We start from the raw sequence: 23,033 nt of genomic DNA on the forward strand, positions 1-23,033 counted from the left end.
GATCTTAGTTCCCAGACCAAGGATTGAACCTGGAGCTATGCTGAATCCTAACTGCTGGACCACCAGGGAACTCCCTCATCCTTTCTTTTTAAATTGAAATATACTTGATTTACAATGTTGTGTTAATTTCTGCTTATAGCAAAGTGATTCAGTTATATATATATTTATATATATATTCTTTTGAGATATGATTTTCCATTATGGTTTATCACAGAATATTGAATATACTTCCCTGTGCTATGTAGTAGGACTGTGTTGTTTGTCCACTGTCTATATACTGGTTTGCATCTGCTAACCCCAAACTCCAACTCCATCCCTCCTTGATCCCCTTTTCCCCTTGGCAACCACAAGTCTGTTCTCTATGTGTGTGAGTCTATTTCTCTTTTGTAGATACATTCATTTGTGTCATATTTTAGTTTCCACATATAAGTGATATCATACGGAGGGGATGCTTTCAATGGTTCCCTCCTTCCTTCCCTTCTTCCCTCCTTCCCTCCCTGATGTCTGCTTACCTGGGGCTGTGTCTCTGGCTGAGTTCATGGGGCCTGGCCCTCAGGCTGCTCTCCCACCAGATGCTAGGCTGTTTATTTTATTTTAATTTTATACTGTATTGGAGTATAGTTGATTAACAATGTTATGTTAGTTTCAGGTGTACAGCAGAGTGAATCAGTTACTCATATACCTGTATATGTTCTTTTTCAAATTCTTTTCCCATTTAGGTTATTACAGAATATTGAACAGAGTTCCCTGTGCTCTGCAGTAGGTCCTTGTTGGTTCACTGCGGGATCTTAATTCCCTGACCAAGGACTGAACCCCAGCCCCTGGCAGTGAGAGCACCAAGTTGTAACCACTGGACCACCAGGGAATTCCCTAGGCTGTTTATTTTTAATTGTAAAAATACATGCTCACAATGAAAAACAGACAGTGAAAATGCTACCGCTGCCCCACCGATACCACCACCACCACCACATTAATAAAGATACAGATAGAGAATTTCCTGGTGGTCCATTGGTTAGGACCCCGAGCTTTCACTGCCAAGGACCCAGGTTCAATCCCCGGTCAAGAACTAAGAGCCCACAAGCTGCAAGCCACACAGCCAAAAAAAAAAAAAAAAAAATTAGTTACAATACAGATAAAAACTTCAAGCATCAATGTGACACTCTGGCTCCCCCTCAGGCCCCCAGTTACCTATACCCTCCCTTAACAACACCTTATATCTTGCCCCCATGCATACATAAGCCTATTAAGGACTCTTTCCAGTGTCCTACCTGGAAGAAGGCAGCAACAGCTTTTTGGGGCTTTCCTGGCCTCCACGCTGGCCCCTCTCACCCACTCTCCAAGGAGCCACTGAAGAGGTCTCACATCACATCTTCTCTGCATAGTACCCTTTGGTAGTTCCAACTTTACTCAGAGTAAAAGATCCAGATCTGGCCCCTGTCTGCCTTCCTGATCTCAACTCCTACCATGCTTGACATCACTCACCTCCCTAGAGTCACACTGGCTGTTCCCTCAGCCTGGAACACTTTCTTTTCCTTTTTTATTAAATTATATTGACATACAATATTAGTTTCAGGCATACAACATGATGCAATATTTTTATACATTACAAAATGACCACCACATTAAGTCTAGTTACCATCTGTCACTGTACAGTATTATTGAGTATATTTCCCATGTTGTACATTAGTTCCCTATGACTTATTTTGTAACTTGAAATTTGTACCTCTTAAACACCTTTAGCTATTTTGCCTAAGCCCCCCATCCTACTTCCCTCTGGCAACCACCAGTTTGCTCCCTGTATCTTTTTTTTTTTTTTTTGGTTGTTGTTGTTTTTTGGCTGTATCACATGGTATGTGGGATCTTAGTTGCCCCACCAGGGGAACCTGTGTCCCCTGCAGTGGAAGTGTGGTGTCTTAACCCCTGGACTGCCAGGGAAGTCTGTTTCTGTTTTTTGTTTGCTTGTCTGTTTTGTGTTTGAGATTCTACGTATAAGTAAAATCACATGATGTTCACCTTTCTCTTTCATTTATTTCACTTAGCATTATACCCTCTAGGTCTCACCATGTTGCTGAAAATGGCACTATTTTGTTCTTTTTTATGACTGAGTACCATTCCATTGTATATGTGTACCATATACATCTTTATTCATTCATCTTTATTCATTCATCTGTTGATGGACACTTAGGTTGCTTCCGTGTCCTGGCTATTGTAAATAGTGCTTCTATGAACATTGTGACATATGTATCTTTTTTTTTTTTTTTTAAAGATTATTTATTTGACTTTGGTGGGTCATCATTGCTGTGCATGGGCTTTCTCTGGTTGTGGTGAGTGGGGGATAACTCTTCATTGCAGTGTATGGCTTCTTATTGTGGTGCTTTTCTTGTTGCGGAACACAGGCTCTAGGCACGCACGCTTCACTAGTTGTGGTGCAAGGGCTTAGTTGCTGTGTGGCATGTAGGATCTTCCTGGACCAGGGGTTGAACCAGTGTCCTTTGCATTGCAAGGATGATTCTTAACCACTGGACCACCAGTGAATGTATCTTTTTGAATTAGTGTTTCCATTTTCTTTGGATGAATACTCAGAAGTAGAGTTGCTGAATCATATGGTAGTTCTATTTTTAGTTTTTCTGAGGAACTTCATTCTATTGGGAATACTCTTCCTTGAGCTCCCTTAATGGCTTATACCTTCGCTTCTTCCAAGCAGATCTTTCAAGGTCAAATATCACCACTTCAGAGAGGCCTTCCTCTGACTACCCTGGCTAAATTATGTGACCTTTCAACTCTATTCTTTTGTTTTGGTTTATATTTCTTTGTTGTTGTTCAGTTACTAAGTCCTGTCTGACTCTTTGCAACCCCATGGACTGCAGCATGCCAGGCTTCCCTGTCCTTCACTATCGTCTGGAGTCTGGTCAAACTCATGTCCATTGAGTCAGTGATACCATCCAACCATTTCATCTTCTGTTCCCGCCTTCTCCTTCTGCCCTCAATCTTTCCCAGGATCAGAGTCTTTTCCAATGAGTCGGCTCTTCACATCAGGTGGCCAAAGTATTGGAGCTTCAGCTTCAGCATAAGTCCTTCCAATGAATATTCAGGGGTTGATTTCCTTTAGGATGGACTGATTTGATCTCCTTGCTGTCCAAGGAACTCTCAAGAGTCTTCTCCAACACCACAATTCGAAAGCATCTATTCTTTGGTGCTCAGCCTTCTTTATGGTCCAACTCTCACATCCATACATGACCACTGGGAAAACCATGGCTTTGACTATACAGACATTTGTCAACAAAGTGATGTCTCTACCTTTTAATATGCTGTCTAGGTTGGTCATAGCTTTTCTTCCAAGGAGCAAGTGTCTTTTAATTTCATGGCTGCAGTCACCATCGGCAGTGATTTTGGAGCCCAAGAAAATAAAATCTGTCACTGTTTCCACTTTTTCTCCATCTATTTGCCATGAAGTGAAGGGACCGGATGCCATGATCTTAGTTTTTGGAATGTTGAGTTTTAAGCCAGCTTTTTCACTCTCTTCTTTCACCTTCATCAAGAGGCTCTTTAGTTCCTCTTTGCTTTCTGCAATTACAGTGGTATCATCTTTGTATCTGTTATTGATATTTCTCCTTGTGATTCATCCAGCCTGACATTTTGTATGATGTTCTCTGCATATAAAGTAAATAAGCAGGGTCTCAAAAATGATAGAATGATCTTGGTTTGTTTCCAAGGCAAACCATTCAACATCACAGTAATCCAAGACTATGCCCCAACCACTAATGCTGAAGAAGCTGAAGTCAGATGGTTCTGTGACCACCTACAAGACCTTCTAGAACTAACAGCAAAAAAAGATGTCCTTTTTCATCATAGGGGATTGGAATGCAAAAGTAGGAAGTCAAGAGATACCTGGAGTAACAGGCAAGTTTGGCCTTGGAGTACAAAATGAAGCAGGGCAAAGGCTAACAGAGTTTTGCCGAGAGAACACACTGGTCATAGCAAACATCCTCTTCCAGTAACACAAGAGAAGACTCTACACATGGACATAACCAGATGGTCAATGTCAAAATCAGACTGATTATATTCTTTGCAGCCAAAGATGGAGAAGATCTATTCAGCCAGCAAAAATGAGACCTGGAGCTGACTGTGGCTAATTGAAGAAAGTAGGGAAAACTACTTGGCCATTCAGGTATGACCTAAATCAAATCCCTTACGATTATACAGTGGAAGTGACAAATAGATTCAAGGGATTAGATCTGATAGACAGAGTGCCTGAAGATCTATGGACGGAGGTTCATAACATTGTACAGGAGGCGGTGACCAAAACTATCCCCAAGAAAAAGAAGTGCAAGAAGGCAAAGTGGCTGTCTGAGGAGGCTTTACAAAGAGCTGAGAAAAGAAGAGAAGCAAAGGGCAACGGAGAAAAGGAAAGATATACCCATCTGAATGCAGAGTTCCAAAGAATAACAAGGAGAGATAAGAAAGCCTTCTTAACAATGCAAAGAAATAGAGGAAAACAACAGAATGGGAAAGACTAGAGATCTCTTCAAGACAATTAGAGATACCAAGGGACATTTCATGCAAAGATGTGCACAATAAAGGACAGAAACAGTAAGTAACTAGCAGAAGCAGAAAATATTAAGAAGAGGTGGCAAGAATACATAGAAGAACTGTACAAAAAAGGTCTTAATGACCTGGATAACCACAGTGGTGTGGTAACTCACTTAGAGCCAGACATCCTGGAGTGTGAAGTCAAATGGACCTTAGGAAGCATTACTATGAACAAAGCTGATAGAAGTGATGGAATTCCAACTGAGCTATTTAAAATCCTAAAAGATGATGCTGTTTAAGTGCTGCATGAAATATGTCAGCAAATTTGGAAAGCTCAGCAGTGGCCACAGGACTGGAAAAGGTCAGTTTTCATTCCAATCCCAAAGAAGGGCATTGCCAAAGAATGGTGAAACTACCACACAGTTGTGCTCATTTCACATGCTAGCAAGGTAATGTTCAAAATCCTTCAACCTAGGCTTCAACAGTACATGAACTGAGAACTTCCAGATGTACAAGCTGGAAAAGGCAGAGGAACCAGAGATCAAATTGCCAACATCTGTTGGATCACAGAAAAAGCAAGAGAATTCCAGAAAAACATTTATTTCTGCTTCATTGACTACTTGAAAGCCTTTGACTGTGTGGCTCACAATAAACTGAAAAAAAATTTTTTTTACAAATAAATAATACAAATATATATTAGAGAATTATCTAGCTACTTTCAATATACTAACATTAGAAGAAAAGAGAAATAGAAAGAGCAGAGACTACATCACCAAGTTGTTTTTTGACCAATATCCAGACTTAAACAGTGCTGGGAAGTCCCAAGTCACAGCACATCTGGATTCCCAATTGGGAAAGGTTCCCAAGGCAGCTCAGTGGGTGAGACTTCAAAGACTGGGTCCCTGCTTATAATCCCAGGATGGACGCAAACTGATACCATCATCAATCTGTGACCGAACTGCAAGCCTGGTTTTATGTTTATACTGTTTGTTTTGTCTTGTAAAACTTGGAATGTTGCTACACCTGGGGCTTGGTTGGCCAGGCCCCATCCAGGGGCTCAACAATCTCAAGATTCCTCCCCCATCTTATCTAGGGTGCTACAAGTCTTACACTCATAGCAGTCAGTCCCTTACAGTCACTCCTAGTCAGAGCAGTATCCAGGCAGGTTAGAAGCAAGGTCAGAGGCCTGCTCTGCTTTGTCTCTGAAGCCTAAACAAGACTGTTTATTGAATTTCCCTGTCGGTCCCAGGATTGTTTAGACTGAAGAACATAGGAACAAGGCAAAAGAACACAAGCAGTCTTATTAATTCTGTAAGTAACAATGTAGAACATACTGTAGGTTTTAGTAAAACAATCCACTCCTTGAAATTGAATGGGCTTCCCTAGTGACTCAGACGGTAAAGAATTTGCCTGCATTGTAGGTGACCTGGGTTTGATCCCTGGGTTGAGAAGATCCCCTGGAGAAGGGAATGGCAACCCACTCCAGTATGCTTGCCTGGAGAATTCCATGGACAGAGGCGCCTGGCAGGCTAAGGTCCGTGGGGTTGCAAAGAATCAGACACAACTGAGCAACTGTCAGTCAGTCACTCACTCACAGTAATTGATGGAGTGTTCCAGTAACCAGAGTTCTCAAACTTGAGAAGGTGGTCCATACAGCAGTCCTTCCGTAGCCTTGTCACAGTCTGTCAGTAAATGGGTGTAGTTATCAAAGTCTAGATAATTTAACCACCTTTGCAAGAGTCTATGATAGAAGTTTATGCTTCTATTGGCCAACAGTAGGGCAGGTGAAATTGTCTTCCGTGTTAGCTAGGTGATATTCTTGTATTACCATTTGGAGATCCATTTGCTGTATTCTCGAAGAAAGAAACTTAACAAGAGGGTTAAAGATGCATAAAAGTAGAAGAGTTGTCAAGGTGTCTAGAAGAAAGGTTAGTTAGGAGAACCAGGGCCAGACATTGGCCTATGATGTCAGTATTTCTCTAGGTATGAGAAGATGCAAGAATTTGGGCTCATAAAAAAAAAAATCTTTACCTGAAAACATCTGACTATCTGAAGGCCTGTTTTGTCCATTTTTCCAGAGTACAGTGTGAGTGCCTGATTTCTGACATCTACCCTGAATTCCTTTCAGGGAGTATTGAAGTTCAGCAGCTCTACAGCTGGCCAGATTTAATCTTAGCAGAGGCAGTCTGCAAGTGCCAGTTTCCAGTCAGCAGGCTCCTTCACAGCCACAGATTTGACCATGCTTTGGGGGCATTTCATGGCCATTGTGTCCCATGGGGCTGGAAAGGCTCATTTCCAGGTCTAGCGAAGATTCCATTGATGGGCCATTCAGTGTGTTCTTACTGGACCGCTGCTGCTGCTAAGTCACTTCAGTCGTGTCCGACTCTGTGCGACCCCATAAATGGCAGCCCACCAGGCTCCCCCATCCCTGGGATTCTCCAGGCAAGAACACTGGAGTGGGTTGCCATTTCCTTCTCCAATGCATGAAAGTGAAAAATGAAAGTGAAGTTGCTCAGTCGTGTCTGACTCTTAGCGACCCCATGGACTGCAGCCTACTAGGCTCCTCCATCCATGGGATTTTCCAGGCAAGAGTACTGGAGTGGGGTGCCATTGGCCCTGTGAATAACAAAAGTCTCTGGACCATTCCTGTCTTACTAACCTCTTGGTCCAGGAAAATATACCCTCTTGTTGCTTCTTCCCATATCTAGAGTTACATTATTACAGTCATTGATCTCATCAGATCAGATCAGATCAGTCACTCAGTCGTGTCCGACTCTTTGTGACCCCATGAATCGCAGCACGCCAGGCCTCCCTGTCCATCACCAACTCCTGGAGTTCACTCAGACTCACGTCCATCGAGTCAGTGATGCCATCCAGCCATCTCATCCTCTGTCGTCCCCTTCTCCTCCTGCCCCCAATCCCTCCCAGCATCAGAGTCTTTTCCAATGAGTCAACTCTTCACATGAGGTGGCCAAAGTACTGGAGTTTCAGCTTTAGCATCATTCATTCCAAAGAAATCCCAGGGCTGATCTCCTTCAGAATGGACTGGTTGGATCTCCTTGCAGTCCAAGGGACTCTCAAGAGTCTTCTCCAACACCACAGTTCAAAAGCATCAATTCTTCGGCGCTCAGCCTTCTTCACAGTCCAACTCTCACATCCATACATGACCACAGGAAAAACCATAGCCTTGACTAGACGGACCTTTGTTGGCAATTATGGAGCTATATATATCATTTTATCAGTGGCTCAGTCACATATTTGGTAATACAAGAGACAACAATTTTCTGAAACAGGCAACATAGAAAATAATATAGCTAGCAGTTGTTAGTAAGGTCATAAGCTAGAATTTAAGTCAAGAACTTTCATCAGGTATAGCCCAATATACCCCAGGTCATCTAACTTAGTTAAATGATTATATCCAGGTATTAATCTCCTGGTTGTACATAATGAAGCATTTGATATTTATTCAAAGGCTGACTACTGAATAAGCTTTAGAAACAAAGTGTCCTTTTAACAACTTAATTAAAATCTTAACAATACAACATAACAAGAAGGAACTATTTCAGAAGTGAATAACAAAACTAGAATGAAACATAAACATTTTTCATTGTAAGGGCTTTAACCCATCAAATAAAAATGAGGTTTGTCAGGGAGCCAGGAAAAGTCAGGTGGCCATCTTGGATTTCCCATAGCCCAGACTGATTTACAGCTATAGCTTACCCATTTTACATTCCCCAATTTAGGAGTAGACTATTGTCATGTTTTTAAGGACATCAGGATAGCAATAGTTTGACAGTGAGGGGTCAATTTTGTAGAACAGAAGGAGCTTTATCTACATGTACCATAATCTTTATAGATCATTATGAAATAATACTTATTTACTTTACCAAAGTAACAAAAGATTTTTAAAACAAATATAAATCACTTAAAGGCAAAGAAATTCACAATCTGTTATCAGAAGTTGCATTCTAAGAAAACTTTGTTCTCTTAACAGAGAGAGAAAACCAATTCCAGTCTGGTACCACCTTACTGTTAATAACAAAATTTGTTTATCTGGTTAATCTTAGAAAGTCTTTTCCATAAGTCTTGAAGACCTAGCAGTATTCTTCTAAAGGCATGAGAGTGAAACCATAGAAGGCATGTTTAAAATCTATTATATTGCAGTTGACAAAGCAACCTGGTCATTGCTGTGACATGTAACACTTTAATATGATAATTAGAATTATAATTAACAACATTTAATCAGGAGATATCAGATCTTTATGAATTCCACATAATTTTTAGGATACCTATATTAGTAACATCAACCATACATATAACCTGAGAAGATTTGTCACTCCTCCGACAATACTTCCCATGTAATTTAACATGTCAAATGAACCCATGTAGTTTAGTACTTCTCTTAGGGATGTTTTGGGGCCTAGTGAAACATCCCAAAGTTGGCTAGAGGTCAAAAGAACTTCATTAGAATTTAATTTTAGGGTATTTTGCCAAAAATATCAACAGGGTTTATAACAGTCAGATAGGATCATATAGGTCATTGTGAAAAAACAGGTACTCTCTTAGCCAAAGTTAACAAAAAGATTTCAAAGATAAACATAGAACAGATCACTTCACAGGTAAAGAAACTTAAAATCCATTATCAAAGGCAGTTCAACATCTCAAGATAACTTGTATTATGTACAAAACTATTTTCGTGGGGTCCACTCTCCATAAAACCTGTCTCTCTCTTTTTTTAAATTACTTTGTTTATTTAGAAACAGCCACCTGTAAGTCAGATCTACTTTCTTTTTTCTTGATAAAATGCAATTTCGTTTCTCATACTTTTTTTTTTTACTTAAAACACATCTTGTTTTCCTTAAGCAACTATGAACTGTCCTTTATATTAGCATTCTGTAGATTGGTGAACATATATACCAATGATAATTTCTAAAAACATTTGCTTTCTTATAGAGAACATCTCAGAGTGGCACCAAGCATATTTATTAATAGTCCAAAATCTCTTTAGTTTCTCTCTAAGAGGAAGTTAGCATTTAGTAATTAATGTTCAAAATCTTATTTTATTTGGAAATGACCTAGCTATTCAATAAACTTTCATCACTTAGTTTAGCACAACCCTAGAAATTCAAGTTACCCCAATCTGGAGAGACTATTTTAGACAGACATTCCTAAAGTATAATTATTAGTATAATTATTCTTAATTATCTAAAAGCTCTTGTCCCGTTTATATATATATATATTTTTAAAGTTTCTTCACTTGAGTTACTCTCCTTATTGACAAATTTAGCTTACATTAAACCTAGGCATAATAAAAGTATTACACAATGTTGATGACTCAAGACATGTCTTAATTAGATTAGCAAACAAGCATTAATACTAGATATTTAATATTGAATATTTCCCAGTTCATGTGAACTTGAAATTCATTTAGGTTAATTTCTCTTGTAATTGTTTGATTCATAAGTGCTTACTTTTCTTTAAGCCAATTGAATAGAGCGCATTTACAAATTAACCTCATATTATCCAAAAACAAAGACACATTGAGACATAGATAAATCCAGACAGAGATCTCATAGTTTTCCATTTGAGATTTAAAATGTCTCTGACTCTTTGCTCTTTCCTTTTATTTTTTCTTGGCTTGAAATTCTAATTTGCCCAAGGCTGAGGTCTCAGACAAATTGGACTCTGTATTTCAAGGACGTGGCAAAGCTTGTGTGCTGTGCTAAATCGTTTCAGTTGTCTCCAACTCTTTGGGACCGCATGGACTGTAGCCCACCAGGCTCCTCTGTCCATGGGATCCTCCAGGGACTCTTCCCAACGCAGGGATCTAACCAGGTTTCTGGCATTGCAGGCAGATACTTACCAGGGAAGCCCTGGCAAAGGTTGACTTCAAGCTTTTTCCTAGGCGGGCCTTTTTAACAAGCTGCCTGCCAAGTTGCTTCAGTCGTGTCCGACTCTGTGCGACCCCACGGACTGCAGCCTACCAGGCTTCTCTGTCCCTGGGATTCTCCAGGCAAGAACACTGGAGTGGGTTGCCATTTCCTTCTCCAATGCATGAAAGTGGAAAGTGGAAGTGAAGTCGCTCAGTCGTGTCCGACTCTTAGCGACCCCATGGACTGAAGCCTACCAGGCTCCTCTATCCATGGGATTTTCCAGGCAACAGTACTGGAGTGGGGTGCCATTGCCTTCTCCCTTTTAACAAGCTAGCTGTTTTTAATTGCATATGTAAGAAGAACCGGTTTTGCAGTTTCAAAGGAAAACAAAATTTCATTTTAACCAGTTTTTTCTGGAGTCTAAAGAATATCATGGCCACCTTGTGTCAAAAAAGTCATCTTTCCTTTCTCTAGTCATAGTTTCATAGTTAAAATACAGACCAAATAGTACTCAAATTGACTGTAATAACAGGAGCAGAAACAAACTTGCTAGAGTTGGGAAGGAGTGGGGGAAGCTAGTTTCCCCCTTTCCTCTAAGGGCTTCCCTGGTAGTTTAGCGGGTAAACAATCTGCCTGCTTTGCAGGAGACCTAGGTTCGATCCCTGAATTGAGAAGATCCCCTGGAGAAGGGAACGGCTATCCACTCCGCTATTCTGGCCTGGAGAATTCCATGGACTGTGTAGTCCATGGGGTCTCAAAGAGTTGGACACAACTGAGCGACTTTCATTCACTTTCACTTCCTGAGAGATAGGGGAAGTTAGAAAGGGATTAGCTGATGGAGAGGGAGACAGAGGCAGATGGGGATGGGGTGTAAGGCAGCAAAAGGACAAATAAAGGAGAGAGAAGCTGTGGGCCAGCTCAAGGGAGAGCCAACCTAAAAAGTGAAGATTTGATCAACTAAAATATAATTTTGGCATTGTAACATGGACTATCATCCTCACAAATCGCATAATTCTTTTTCCAAGTCCAACTTTTCTTCAGACAATTTTCAATTAGCTTTATGTGCTTTACCGTAGGCAGAGAGGAGGATCCAGCCTCTCACCTAGCACAGCACATTCTTAACCTTTTTCAATCAGCACAAACCAGAAACATTTAATAACTTTTAAAGGTTCAACCTGCTTTAATTGAAAGTTCCAATTCTCACACAATTCAATGAATACGTCCTATTCATTAGCTAAAGAGCAATAAAGTGAATCTTCCCATCTGGGAATAAAAACTTCATCAACCTTCATCTCATCCTTCTTAAAGAATGGCATTTTGTCTCACAGATCCTGCTCACAGCGCCAATTAATGCTTTGCTGAAAGTTTTCGCTTTCACCTCAGGTTCAAGGGATTTGTTAACAAAATAAGCCACTCATTATATACAAATAAATAATATGAACATTTATTAGAGAATTATCTAGCTTACTTTCAATATATTAAAAGAAAAGAGAAATAGAAAGAACAGAGGATACCTCACCAAATTGGGTTTTGATCAACATCCAGACTTAAACAGCACTGGGAAGTCCTGAGTCACAGCACATCTAGAGTCCCAGTTGAGAAAGGGTCCTAGGCAGTGTGTCCGCTCAGTGGGTGAGACTTCCCAAGCTGAAAAATTCTTAGAGATGGGAATACCAGACCACCTTACCTGCTTCCTGAGAAATCTGTATGCAGGTCAAGAAGCAACAGTTAGATCCAGACATGGAACAATGGACTGGTTCCAAATTGGGAAAGGAGTACATCAAGGTTGTATATTGTCACTCTACTTATTTAACTTATTTTTCTTTAGAGGAAAAAACATATTACTCACTCTCTAGCATATTTGTTATTGTCTTCCTTCTTCATTAGAATATCAGCTTCTTGATGGCAGGGCTTTATGTCTGATATGTTCACTGCTGCATCCCCAAACTCACACACAGTAGGTATTCAATAAATGTTTTTTTGAATGAGTAAACAAGGCAGGAGGGTATGAGGAGTAGTGGTTCCCGTGGGACGTGAAGAAGCTGTGTCCACCCCAAGTCATTCCCATTAGCGCACACACACAGGCATGCTTGAGACATGCACCGTATCATGTCTGCAATTCAGAAAGTTTGGGCTGCCAGTTTCCATCTTGTGAATATTAAAAAAAATTGACTGAAGTATAGGATAGATACTATTTGACACTTTACTATGTATGTTTTAAGAGTCTTCATAGTGTCAGCACCTCTGTAGCCAAAGGCCGTGGGCACAGACTTGTCCTTAGTCAAGCAAGTTGGTAGTGAGGAGAATGCCCAGCATGGGGGACTATGAGTTCTCTCAGTAAAAGAAAAGATGTATCATAGAATTTGGGCTTGTGTTAGGTGGTTTGGGAACAGTTTAAGGAAGTGATGTTTTACTCTAGATTCAATATTATCCAGAAGTGGGCGGGGGGGTAAGTGTATAATTGGGTATACTAATACATCTCTATAGAGTGGGCAGACTAGAGAGAGACTGAAACTGTAATTGGTTAAAAAAATAGCAGCCACTCGTATTAATCAGGATAGGGGATGTTTGGTTAACTTTTGTTGTTTATATTTTGTCTGTGTTCAGATATGATTCGGAGAAGGCAATGGCACCCCACTTCAGTACTCTTGCCTGGAAAATCCCGTGGATGGAGGAGCCTGGAAGGCTGCAGTCCTTGTGTCCTACTCTTTGTGACCCCATGAATTGCATCACGCCAGGCCTCCCTGTCCATCACCAACTCCTGGAGTTCACTCAAACTCATGTCCATCGAGTCTGTGATGCCATCTAGCCATCTCATCCTCTGTCGTCCCCTTCTCCTCCTGCCCCCAATCCCTCCGAGCATCAGGGTCTTTTCCAATGAGTCAACTTTTCTCATGAGGTGGCCAAAGTATTGGAGTTTCAGCTTTAGCATCATTCATTCCAGTGAACACCCAGGACTTATCTCCTTTAGGATGGACTGGTTGGACCTCCTTTCAGTCCAAGGGACTCTCAAGAGTCTTCTCCAACACCACAGTTCAAAAGCATCAATTCTTTGGCGCTCAGCTTTCTTCACAGTCCAACTCTCACATCCATCATGACCACGGGAAAAACCATAGCCTTGACTAGACACACCTTTGTTGGCAAAGTTATGTCTCTGCTTTTTAATATGCTATCTAGGTTGGTCATATAGGTTTCTCAAGAAGCAGGACAGGTGGTCTGGTATTCCCATCTCTTTCAGAATTTTCCATAGTTTATTGTGATCCACACAGTCAAAGGCTTTGGCATAGTCAATAGGGCAGAAATAGATGTTTTTCTGGAGCTCTCTTGCTTTTTCCATGATCCAGCGGATGTTGGCAATTTGATCTCTGGTTTCTCTGCCTTTTCTGAAACCAGCTTGAACATCTGGAAGTTCACGGTTCACGTACTGGTGAAGCCTGGCTGAATTTTGAGCATTACTTTACTAGTGTGTGAGATGAGTGCAATTGTGTGGTAGTTTGAGCATTCTTTGGCATTGCCTTTTTTTGGGATTGGAATGAAAACTGACCTTTTCCAGTCCTGTGGCCATTGCTGAGTTTTCCAAATTTGCTGGCATATTGAGTGTAGCACTTTCACAGCATCATCTTTCAGGATTTGAAATAGCTCAACTGGAATTCCATTACCTCCACTAGCTTTGTTCATAGTGATGCTTTCTAAGGCCCACTTGACTTCACATTCTGGGATGTATGGCTCTAGGTGAGTGATCACACCGTCGTGATTATCTGGGTCATGAAGATCTTTTTTGTACAATTCTTCTGTGTATTCTGGCCACCTCTTCTTAATATCTTCTGCTTCTGTTAGGTCCATACCATTTCAGTCCTTTATCGAGCCCATCTTTGCATGAAATGTTCCCTTGGTATCTCTAATTTTCTTGAAGAGATCTCTAGTCTTTCCCATTCTGTTGTTTTCCTCTATTTCTTTGCATTGATCGCTGAGGAAGGCTTTCTTATCTCTTCTTGCTATTCTTTGGAACTCTGCATTCAGATGCTTATATCTTTCCTTTTCTCCTTTACTTTTCACTTCTCTTCTTTTCACAGCTATTTGTAAGGCCTCCTCAGACAGCCATTTTGCTTTTTTGCATTTCTTTTCCATGGTGATGGTCTTGATCCCTGTTTCCTGTACAATGTCACGAACCTCCATCCATAGTTCATCAGGCACTCTGTCTATCAGATCTAGTCCCTTAAATCTATTTCTCACTTCCACTGTATAATCATAAGGGATTTGACTAGGTCATACCTGAATGGTCTAATGGTTTTCCCTACTTTCTTCAATTTAAGTCTGAATTTGGCAATAAGGAGTTCATGATCTGAGCCACAGTGAGCTCCCAGTCTTGTTTTTGCTGACTGTATAGAGCTTCTCCATCTTTGGCTCCAAAAAATATAGTCAATCTGATTTTGGTGTCGTCCATCTGGTGATGTCCATGTGTAGAGTCTTCTCTTGTGCTGTTGGAAGAGGGTGTTTGCTGTGACCAGTGCGTTCTCTTGGCAGAACTCTTATTAGCCTTTGCCCTGCTTCATTCTGTACTCCAAAGCCAAATTTGCCTGTTACTCCAGGTGTTTCTTGACTTCCTACTTCTGCATTCCAGTCCCCTATAATATAAAGGACATCTTTTTTGGGTGTTAGTTCTAAAAGTTCTTTTAGGTCTTCATAGAACCGTTCAGCTTCTTCAGTATTACCGGTTGGGTCATAGGCTTGGATTACCATGATATTGAATGGTTTGCTTTGGAAACGAACAGAGATCATTCTGTCGTTTTTGAGATTGCATCCAAGTACTGCATTTTGGACTCTTTTGTTGACCATGATGGCTACTCCATTTCTTCTAAGGGGTTCCTGCTCACAGTAGTGGATGTAATGGTCATCTGAGTTAAATTCACCCATTCCAGTCCATTTTAGTTCACTGATTCCTAGAATGTCGACGTTCATTCTTGCCATCTCCTGTTTGACCACTTCCAATTTGCCTTGATTCATGGACCTGACATTCCAGGTTCCTATGCAATATTGCTCTTGACAGCATTGGACCTTGCTTCTATCACCAGTCACATCCTTAGCTGGGTATTATTTTTGCTTTGGCTTCATCCCTTCATTCTTTCTGGAGTTATTTCTCCACTGATCTCCAGTAGCTTATTGGGCACCTACTAACCTGGGGAGTTCCTCTTTCAGTGTCGTATCTTTTTGCCTTTTCATACTGTTCATGGGGTTCTTAAGGCAAGAATACTGAAGTGGTTTGCCATTCCCTTCTCCAGTGGACCACATTCTGTCAGACCACTCCACCATGACCCACCCGTCTTGGGTGGCCCCACACGGCATGGCTCTGTTTCATTGAGTTAGATGAGGCTGTGGTCCATGTGATCAGATTGGCTAGTTTTCTGTGATGATGGTTTCAGTGTGTCTGCCTTCTGATGCCCTCTCACAACACCTACCATCTTACTTGGGTTTCTCTTACCTTGGACGTGGGGTATCCCTTCATGGCTGCTCCAGCAAAGCGCAGCTGCTGCTCCTTACCTTGGATGAGGGGTATCTTCTCACGGCCACCCCTCCTGACCTTGAATATGGGGTTGCTCCTCTTGGCCACCTTCCCTGACCTTGGGCATGGGGTAGCTCCTCTAGGTTGCTCCTGTGCCATCTCAGCCTGGCACACTCGGTGGCTGCCCCTGACCTTGGGCGAGGGGTAGCTCCTTTTGGCCACGCTTCTGCATGGTCCGTTGCAGCTGGCATGCTTATGGGAAGGTTAATGTCAACCTTTGAGAGAACTTATGCCAAGGGGTATCTTCCAGGACTGCTGCTTCCAGTGCCCCCGTCCCTACGGTGAGCCCCCGCCAACCAACACCTCCACAGGAGACCTTCCAACACTAGTAGATAGGTCTGGTTCAGTCTCTTGTGGGATCATGGCTCCTTCCCCCTGGGTCTTGGTGGGTGCAAGACTTTGTGCCTTCCAAGAGCAGTGTCTATGGAAGTCCTATAATCAAATTCTGCTGGTCTTCAAGGTCTGATTCCCTGGGGATTCCCAGTCCCTTTGTTGGATCTCCAGGCTAGGAAGCCTGACATGAGGCTCAGAACCTTCACAACAGATGGAGAACATCTTTGGTATTGTTGTTCTCCAGTTTGTGGGTCGCTCACCTGGCAGGTATGGGATTTGATTTTATTGTGATTGCATCTCTCCTACTATCTTGTTGTGGCTTCTTGTCTTTGGACATGGGGTATCTTATTTTTGGTGGGTTCTAGTTTCCTTGTGTTGGTGGTTATTGAACATCTAGTTGCAATTTTGGTGCTCTCACAGGAGGAGATGAGCACATGTCCTACTCCGCCATCTTGAACTGGAAGCCTAAATTCTGGTGTCTGATCTTGGCTCAGATTCTTTGTGTCTCAGCACAAAGAATTCAGCGAGAGACAAAGTAATGGGTAAGAAATGGAATTAGAGAGAAACACATTCCACAGACAGTGTGGGCTTTCTCAGAAGGCAAGAGTCACACTTGTATGTATTTCAATTTGAGAAGTGGTTTTTATTGTGCTTTTATTGGTGTCTTTGTTGCAGAGATAATAATTATCATAGAAACAAAAACAATTATATATGCTGAGTGCTCATTTGTATTTCTTCTTTTGTGAATTGCCTTTTCATATCCTTGAATGTTTTTCTGTTTGGCAGTTTTTCTCTTAGTGATTTGTAAATTATATATATATATATATGTGTATATATATGTATATAGTGTCATAGATGGTTAGAGATGTATTTTTTCCTAGATTGCCATTGCTTTTTAATTGTTTGTGGTGTTGCCGACATTTTAGTAGTCAAATGTAAGTCTTTTCCATTAATAATGTCTTTTTTAGTTTTTTGTGTTAGATTTTCTATATTCCAGATTAGTTGTTATTTCCCCCCAAAAAATAAGTTCATGTTTTTCATGCTTGAATCTTCCATTTGGAATTTGTGTGACCCACAGAGCAAACTTTCTATTTCTCCCCTTTCCAATACTTAAGCAAGTTTCCCAAATTTAACACTGACAAAACTATTTCTTCCCCAACTGGCTCTTGGTGCTTCATTTTGTCTTTATAGTAGACCACAGCAGACAATATTCATGGCTTGAAGCCATTCTCTGTCAAATCTGCTCATTTCAACTCCCACCTTGCTTAGCATGTCAGCAAAGTCTTAAGGCCAGCTATACTTGGTTTTTTTTATGCAAATAAACACAGTAACCTGCTCAGTTACCTCTTTTTATGCCTCTCACAAGAGTTTTGCAGTTTTCTTTTTCACATGAGTCCCAAACACTGGTTAAGGTTATTCCTAGGTATTCTTTTTTACTATTATGAAGGGAATCTATTTCCTGTTGTTTTCTAACTGGTCATTGCTTGTACTTGAGAAAATGTTTATTCCTGCTACCCCTGCCTATAGCGTCTCTTTGTGTACCCAACGCCCTCTATACTTTCCCAACACCTGCTCCTTTCCCTAAAGTAGAGACTTCACAATGTTGTCAGCACATAGTAAGCGCCAATAAAAATGTTTATGTTGGGTAATTGTTTCTCCAGCCAAGACATATGTCTCCTAAGTATAGAGACATACACTCCAATTTATCTGGCTTTGTTTGTGCTGTGGCCCAGCAGAATTTTCTTTTTTGTGTGTGTCTGTGCTGTGTGGCATATGGGACCTTAGTTCCCCAACCAGGAATCAAACCCACGCCCCATGAAATGGAAGCATGAAGTTTTAACCACTGAGTCTACAGGGAAATCCCACAGCCTAATTATTAATAGCACTCTTTTTACTTGAAAACTTGCCCAACATTGAATGATCTCTCTAAGATATCTGTAAGGTCTATCTGTAAGAGGACTATTTTTTCTCTAGCTGTGGTGAGTCAGGGCTACTCTCTAGTTGTGGTGCCTGGGCTCCTTGTTGCAGTGTTTTCTCTTGTTGTGGAGCATGGGCTCTAGGGTGTGTGGGCTCGGTGGTTGAGGCTCCTGGGCTCTAGAACACAGACTCAATAGTTGAGGCACATAGGCTGAGTTGCTCCTTGGCATGTGGGATCCTCCCAGACAGGGATGGAACCTGGGTCTCCTGCATTGGCAGACAGATTCTTCACCACTGAACCACCAGGGAAGTCCAAGAAGACTATTTTAATAAGGTGATAACCAGTAGTAATTATAACACACACATCAGTGAAGGGAATTATTAAGGGGCAAGAGACATGTTTAATCATATCATGAAAGCAGCTGTTAGCCTTCACATAGACTTAGGCCTGTTATTGAGTCCCCTGATACCTGTTTCAACTGCATTGTGAAATTTAATAAATTATCCATCTCAAAAAAACTTATTATGAAATATCTCAGGTGAAGAAAAGTTATAAATATTATAACATTATAAGGAATACCTTATATTGATCTCTTAGGAACCAGAGATCAAATTGCCAACATCCGTTAGATCATCAAAAAAGCAAGAGAATTCCAGAAAAACATCTACTTCTGCTTTATTGATTATGCCAAAGCCTTTGACTGTGTAGATCACAACAAACTGTGGAAAATTCTTCAAGAGATGGGAATACCAGACCACATTATCTGCCTCCTAATAAATCTATATGCAGGTCAAGAAGCAACAGTTAGAACTGGACATGGAATACAGACTGGTTCCAAATTGGGAAAGAAGTATGTCAAGGCTGAATATTGTCACCCTGCTTATTTAACTTATATGCAGAGTACATCATGGGAAATGCTGGGCTGGATGAAGCACAAGCTGGAATCAAGATTGCTGGGAGAAATATCAATAACCTCAGATACGCAGATGACACCACCCTTATGGCATAAAGCGAGGAAGAACTAAAGAGCCTCTTGATAAAAGTGAAAGAGCATAGTGAAAAAGCTGGCTTAAAATTTAATATTAAAAAAAACTAAGGTCATGGCATCCTGTCCCATCCCTTCATGGAAAATAGATGGGGAAACAGTGACAGACTTTATTTTCTTGGGCTCCAAAATCACTGCAGATGGTGACTGCAGCCATGAAATTAAAAGACGCCTGCTCCCTGCAAGAAAAGCTATGACCAACCTAGACCACATATTAAAAAACAGACGTTACTTTGCTGACAAAGGTCTATCTAGTCAAAGCCGTGGTTTTTCCAGTAGTCACGTATGGATGTGAGAGTTGGACTATAAAGGACGTTGAGCACTGAAGAATTGATGCTTTTGAACTGTGGTGGTGAAGACACTTGTGAGTCCCTTGGATAGCAAGGAGATCAAACCCGTCAATCCTAAAGGAAATCAGTCCTGAATATTCATTGGAAGAACTGATGCTGAAGCTGAAACTCCAATACTTTGGCCACCTGATGTGAAGAGCTGACTCATTTGAAAAGACCCTGATGCTGGGAAAGATTGAGGGCAGGAGTAGAAGGACAACAGAGGATGAGATGGTTGGATGGCATCACCGACTCAATGGACATGAGTTTGAGTAAGCTCTAGGAGTTGGTGGACAGAGAAGTTGGTGGCCATCAGAGTTGCTGATGGATAGAGAAGCCTGGCGTGTTGCAGTCCATGGGTTCACAGAGTTGGACATGACTGAGCGACTGAACTGACTGAAGGAATACCCATGTACCTAGTACCACCAAGCTAATAAAAACATTTAGTTTAAGCCCTCTGGATAAACACCTCTTCCCAGCTGCCTTTTGTCCCCCACAGCTTATCCTGAACATTATGCAGTATTGTCATACTTATGCATGGGCTTCCATACATGTGGATATGGCTTTTCATGTTCTTGGTACACATGCATGTAGTATTGTTTTTAAAGTTTTAAACAGGCAGGTATATTTTTTTATCTTTGAGATTGTGTACATTGATATATGTGGATACATTTTTACTATTGTATAGCAATTTAGCATATTATTTATTTATACTTGTTGGACAAGGGCTTCCCTTGTGGCTCAGTCTAATCAACCTGCAATGCAGGAGATCGCCTACAATACCAGAGACCCATATTGGATCCCTGGGTCGGGAAGATCCCTGGACAGAGGAGCCTCAGACACAAATACTTACATGAACTGTTTTGTTCATTATAACCAGGCCTCTTGCTGGACTCACTTAAGTTCTAGTAACTTTGATTCTCTTGGTTTAGCAAAATACTTTCTCTTCAACAGCTTTGTTTTCTGCCTTATGGAATGGTTAGAACTTGCAGAACCGTGTTGGTGATAACCGACCACTTTATGCTTGCAGTATGATGTTGGCTGTTAGTCTGAGGCTACCTTATCAAGGTAGTATCTTTACCTTTAAAAGTTACCATCTACTGTCAAGTTTTTTTCTCTTTTGACACTGAGATGATGAATATCACACCGTAAGCATATCCAAAAGACAAATCATACTCAGTCACATTAGGTTATTGTGGTTATATCATTGAGTTAGATTCATTTATTTCCTTCAGGATTATTCCATCTGTACTCCCAACTTCCACACCCAACTCCCAACCCAAATTTAAATGGTCAGTTTTATTTTACTTTGATTTTTTTTAGAACTGATTCCTAAGTATATTGATCATTTCTACTGTATTTCTGCTCATCCACTCATTTAAAAGCCCTGCTGGACTCCCAGCCTCATCTCTTCACTCAAGCCTTGCCCTATCAATGGAACTCCTACTGTGTTGACCCTGATTACCCTCTCCTCAATTTTCACTCTCACACAGCCTTATGATTCAACCCAAGTGCCACCGACAACAGAAAGCCTTTCCTGATCTCCCAGGCTAGACCAGACACTTCTGCTCTGCTCTGTGTACCCAGAGATCCCCCTTCCAACATCTTGACACAGAATGATCTGTTTCCTCCTCTTGACTAGAAGCTCAATAGGAGGGTGGAGGGTGGATTCATCTGTCCTCTCAGTAGTCAGGAGGGCCAGGAACAGGCAAGTGTGAATGCCGGAAGGAAAAAGAAAGACTAGCAGCTATTCGCATCAAGACCAAGGGATCAGGTTAAGAACACACACACTACTGCTTTCCTAGATCCACACTCTGGGACATGGTCAAGGGAAAAATTTTTAAGAAGTAGAGCCTTAGAGAATGAGAAAAACCACACAAAGCCAGTACCACTGAGTTTACTAAACTTTTATTACTTTTATCTTTGAAGGCTGGAACCATCAAAGTTCTTAGATCAACTTTAAGTGCTGGATGGAGTAAAAAAAACCCACAAGAGACTATTTGTCGATCTGTGAACAGATCTGACAAGAAAATGCAAAACAAAATCAAAAAGGATGCAAAGACTGTTCTGGGGAGCCAGTCAAATTATTTATTAAAATTTGTTAGAAGTAAACTAAAACATTAATAAATGAAATCAAAATTTTAAACTGAGCTCCAGACTTGAAACTGTTACAAAGGCTCAGGATATAGAACCTTCGGTTGGGTTGAGAGAATTCTCTTAAAACCTGCTGGTTTGTTCCCCTAGAGCAAGGCGGTGCTTTGTCCTTAGCTACAATCTCTAACACCATCACCACTCCCAAGTGTAGATGCCATTCTGAAAAAGATCCCCTCAGTTCCTGATGACCCTGAAGGAGGAGGATGCACCAGTGTGGTAACAAAAATGGCTTTCTGGAGAGTCCATTTGGATTTGTTCTCCAGCCATCTAGAATGTGTTCAAGAGGTGCTTATTTCTTTTTAAACTTGAAAAAAACTCCATTGTGAAAAGTGAGTTATGAAGAGTGCTCTTTATTTGAAACCTCCACAACACAGACGCCAATCTTGTCTCGCATTGAATCATTAGCTGTGCACATCAACACATTCCAAGCACAAATTAAGAATTGCAAACAGAACAAAAAAATATATATATATATAATTTTTTCCCCTATCCAAAGGTTTCAAGTCTCAATGCAGCAAATCCTTCTGAACACAGAATCTGAGGAGCACACTGTTCAAACAGTTGGGACAAACAGGTCCCTGTAAAGGCTACTTGCCTTTTTAACACATGGGGTGGGGGATCATGGACGGCATGGAATGGGGAGAGGAGGTGAGGAAAAGGGAGCCGGAAGAGAGGATGAGCAGCAAAGGGGGAACGGGTATGCGCTGGGGCAGCTGGGACACACACATGGTGAGTTGGTGGATCTCATTTATTGGTTTTTGACATTTCTTTCTGGTTCTTTTTTGTTTTCGGTTCCCCCTTTACCAGGTCCAACAATGGTAAAAAAAAAACCCTACAGTAGTGGGTGTGGCCCTTTTTAGGCCAGCCCAAAGCCTTCAGAGCACTCCTGGATGGCCAATAGTAGCATGTGGCGGAGCTTCTCAAAGCTCTCATAGGCAGGCAGGTCCAGCTGATTAAAACTAGGGAAAGAAGACACATCAATTCGTGATAAAAGATGATAACCAAATCCCTGTGTTCCCATGGTGCCCACCTGATTTCTGCCTGTACACTCCCAATCTTGTCCTAGCCTTGTCTGTCCTTCTCAGTCCCACTACTGGCTACCAGGCACCTAAAATATAACCTGACCCTATCACTCCTCCTTAAATACCATGGCCCAACCATGGTATAAATACCACCTCCCAAATACCATACCCCTTGAGCCTGAAAGCTCCAAGGAGGCATTCAGGGTCACTGGTCACCTTTGCTGAGTTCTGCTCCCTGCAACTTCTTGCTCTGACCATGCTGAGCCCTG

General features: G+C 41.3%; 1 protein-coding gene and 1 long non-coding RNA gene across 30 annotated transcripts in view; one reads left to right on the top strand and one right to left on the bottom strand.

Moving 5' to 3' along the window:
• LOC107132071 (uncharacterized) overlaps positions 1-22,431 on the top strand; it is a 77,961-nt gene extending 55,530 nt beyond the window's left edge. Inside the window, exon 4 of one of the 2 annotated variants that reach the window (XR_009493571.1) lies at positions 21,518-22,431. This is a non-coding gene — a long non-coding RNA (uncharacterized lncRNA). The other variant, XR_001495622.3, reaches the window with a different exon arrangement.
• The window catches only part of HUWE1 (HECT, UBA and WWE domain containing E3 ubiquitin protein ligase 1), a 157,358-nt gene continuing 156,365 nt past the window's right edge, over positions 22,041-23,033 (bottom strand). For 27 of the 28 annotated variants that reach the window (XM_059883355.1, XM_005228212.4, XM_010821990.4 and 24 more), the window contains one exon: positions 22,073-22,701. In XM_059883355.1, coding sequence (XP_059739338.1) covers positions 22,599-22,701 — 103 coding nt within the window. In that variant the 3' untranslated portion in view covers positions 22,073-22,598. Of the gene's footprint in view, positions 22,702-23,033 lie in introns of all 28 variants that reach the window. The other variant, NM_001110004.1, reaches the window with a different exon arrangement.

This window comes from Bos taurus, chromosome X (assembly GCF_002263795.3).
Source record: "Bos taurus isolate L1 Dominette 01449 registration number 42190680 breed Hereford chromosome X, ARS-UCD2.0, whole genome shotgun sequence".
Lineage (NCBI taxonomy): Eukaryota > Metazoa > Chordata > Mammalia > Artiodactyla > Bovidae > Bos > Bos taurus.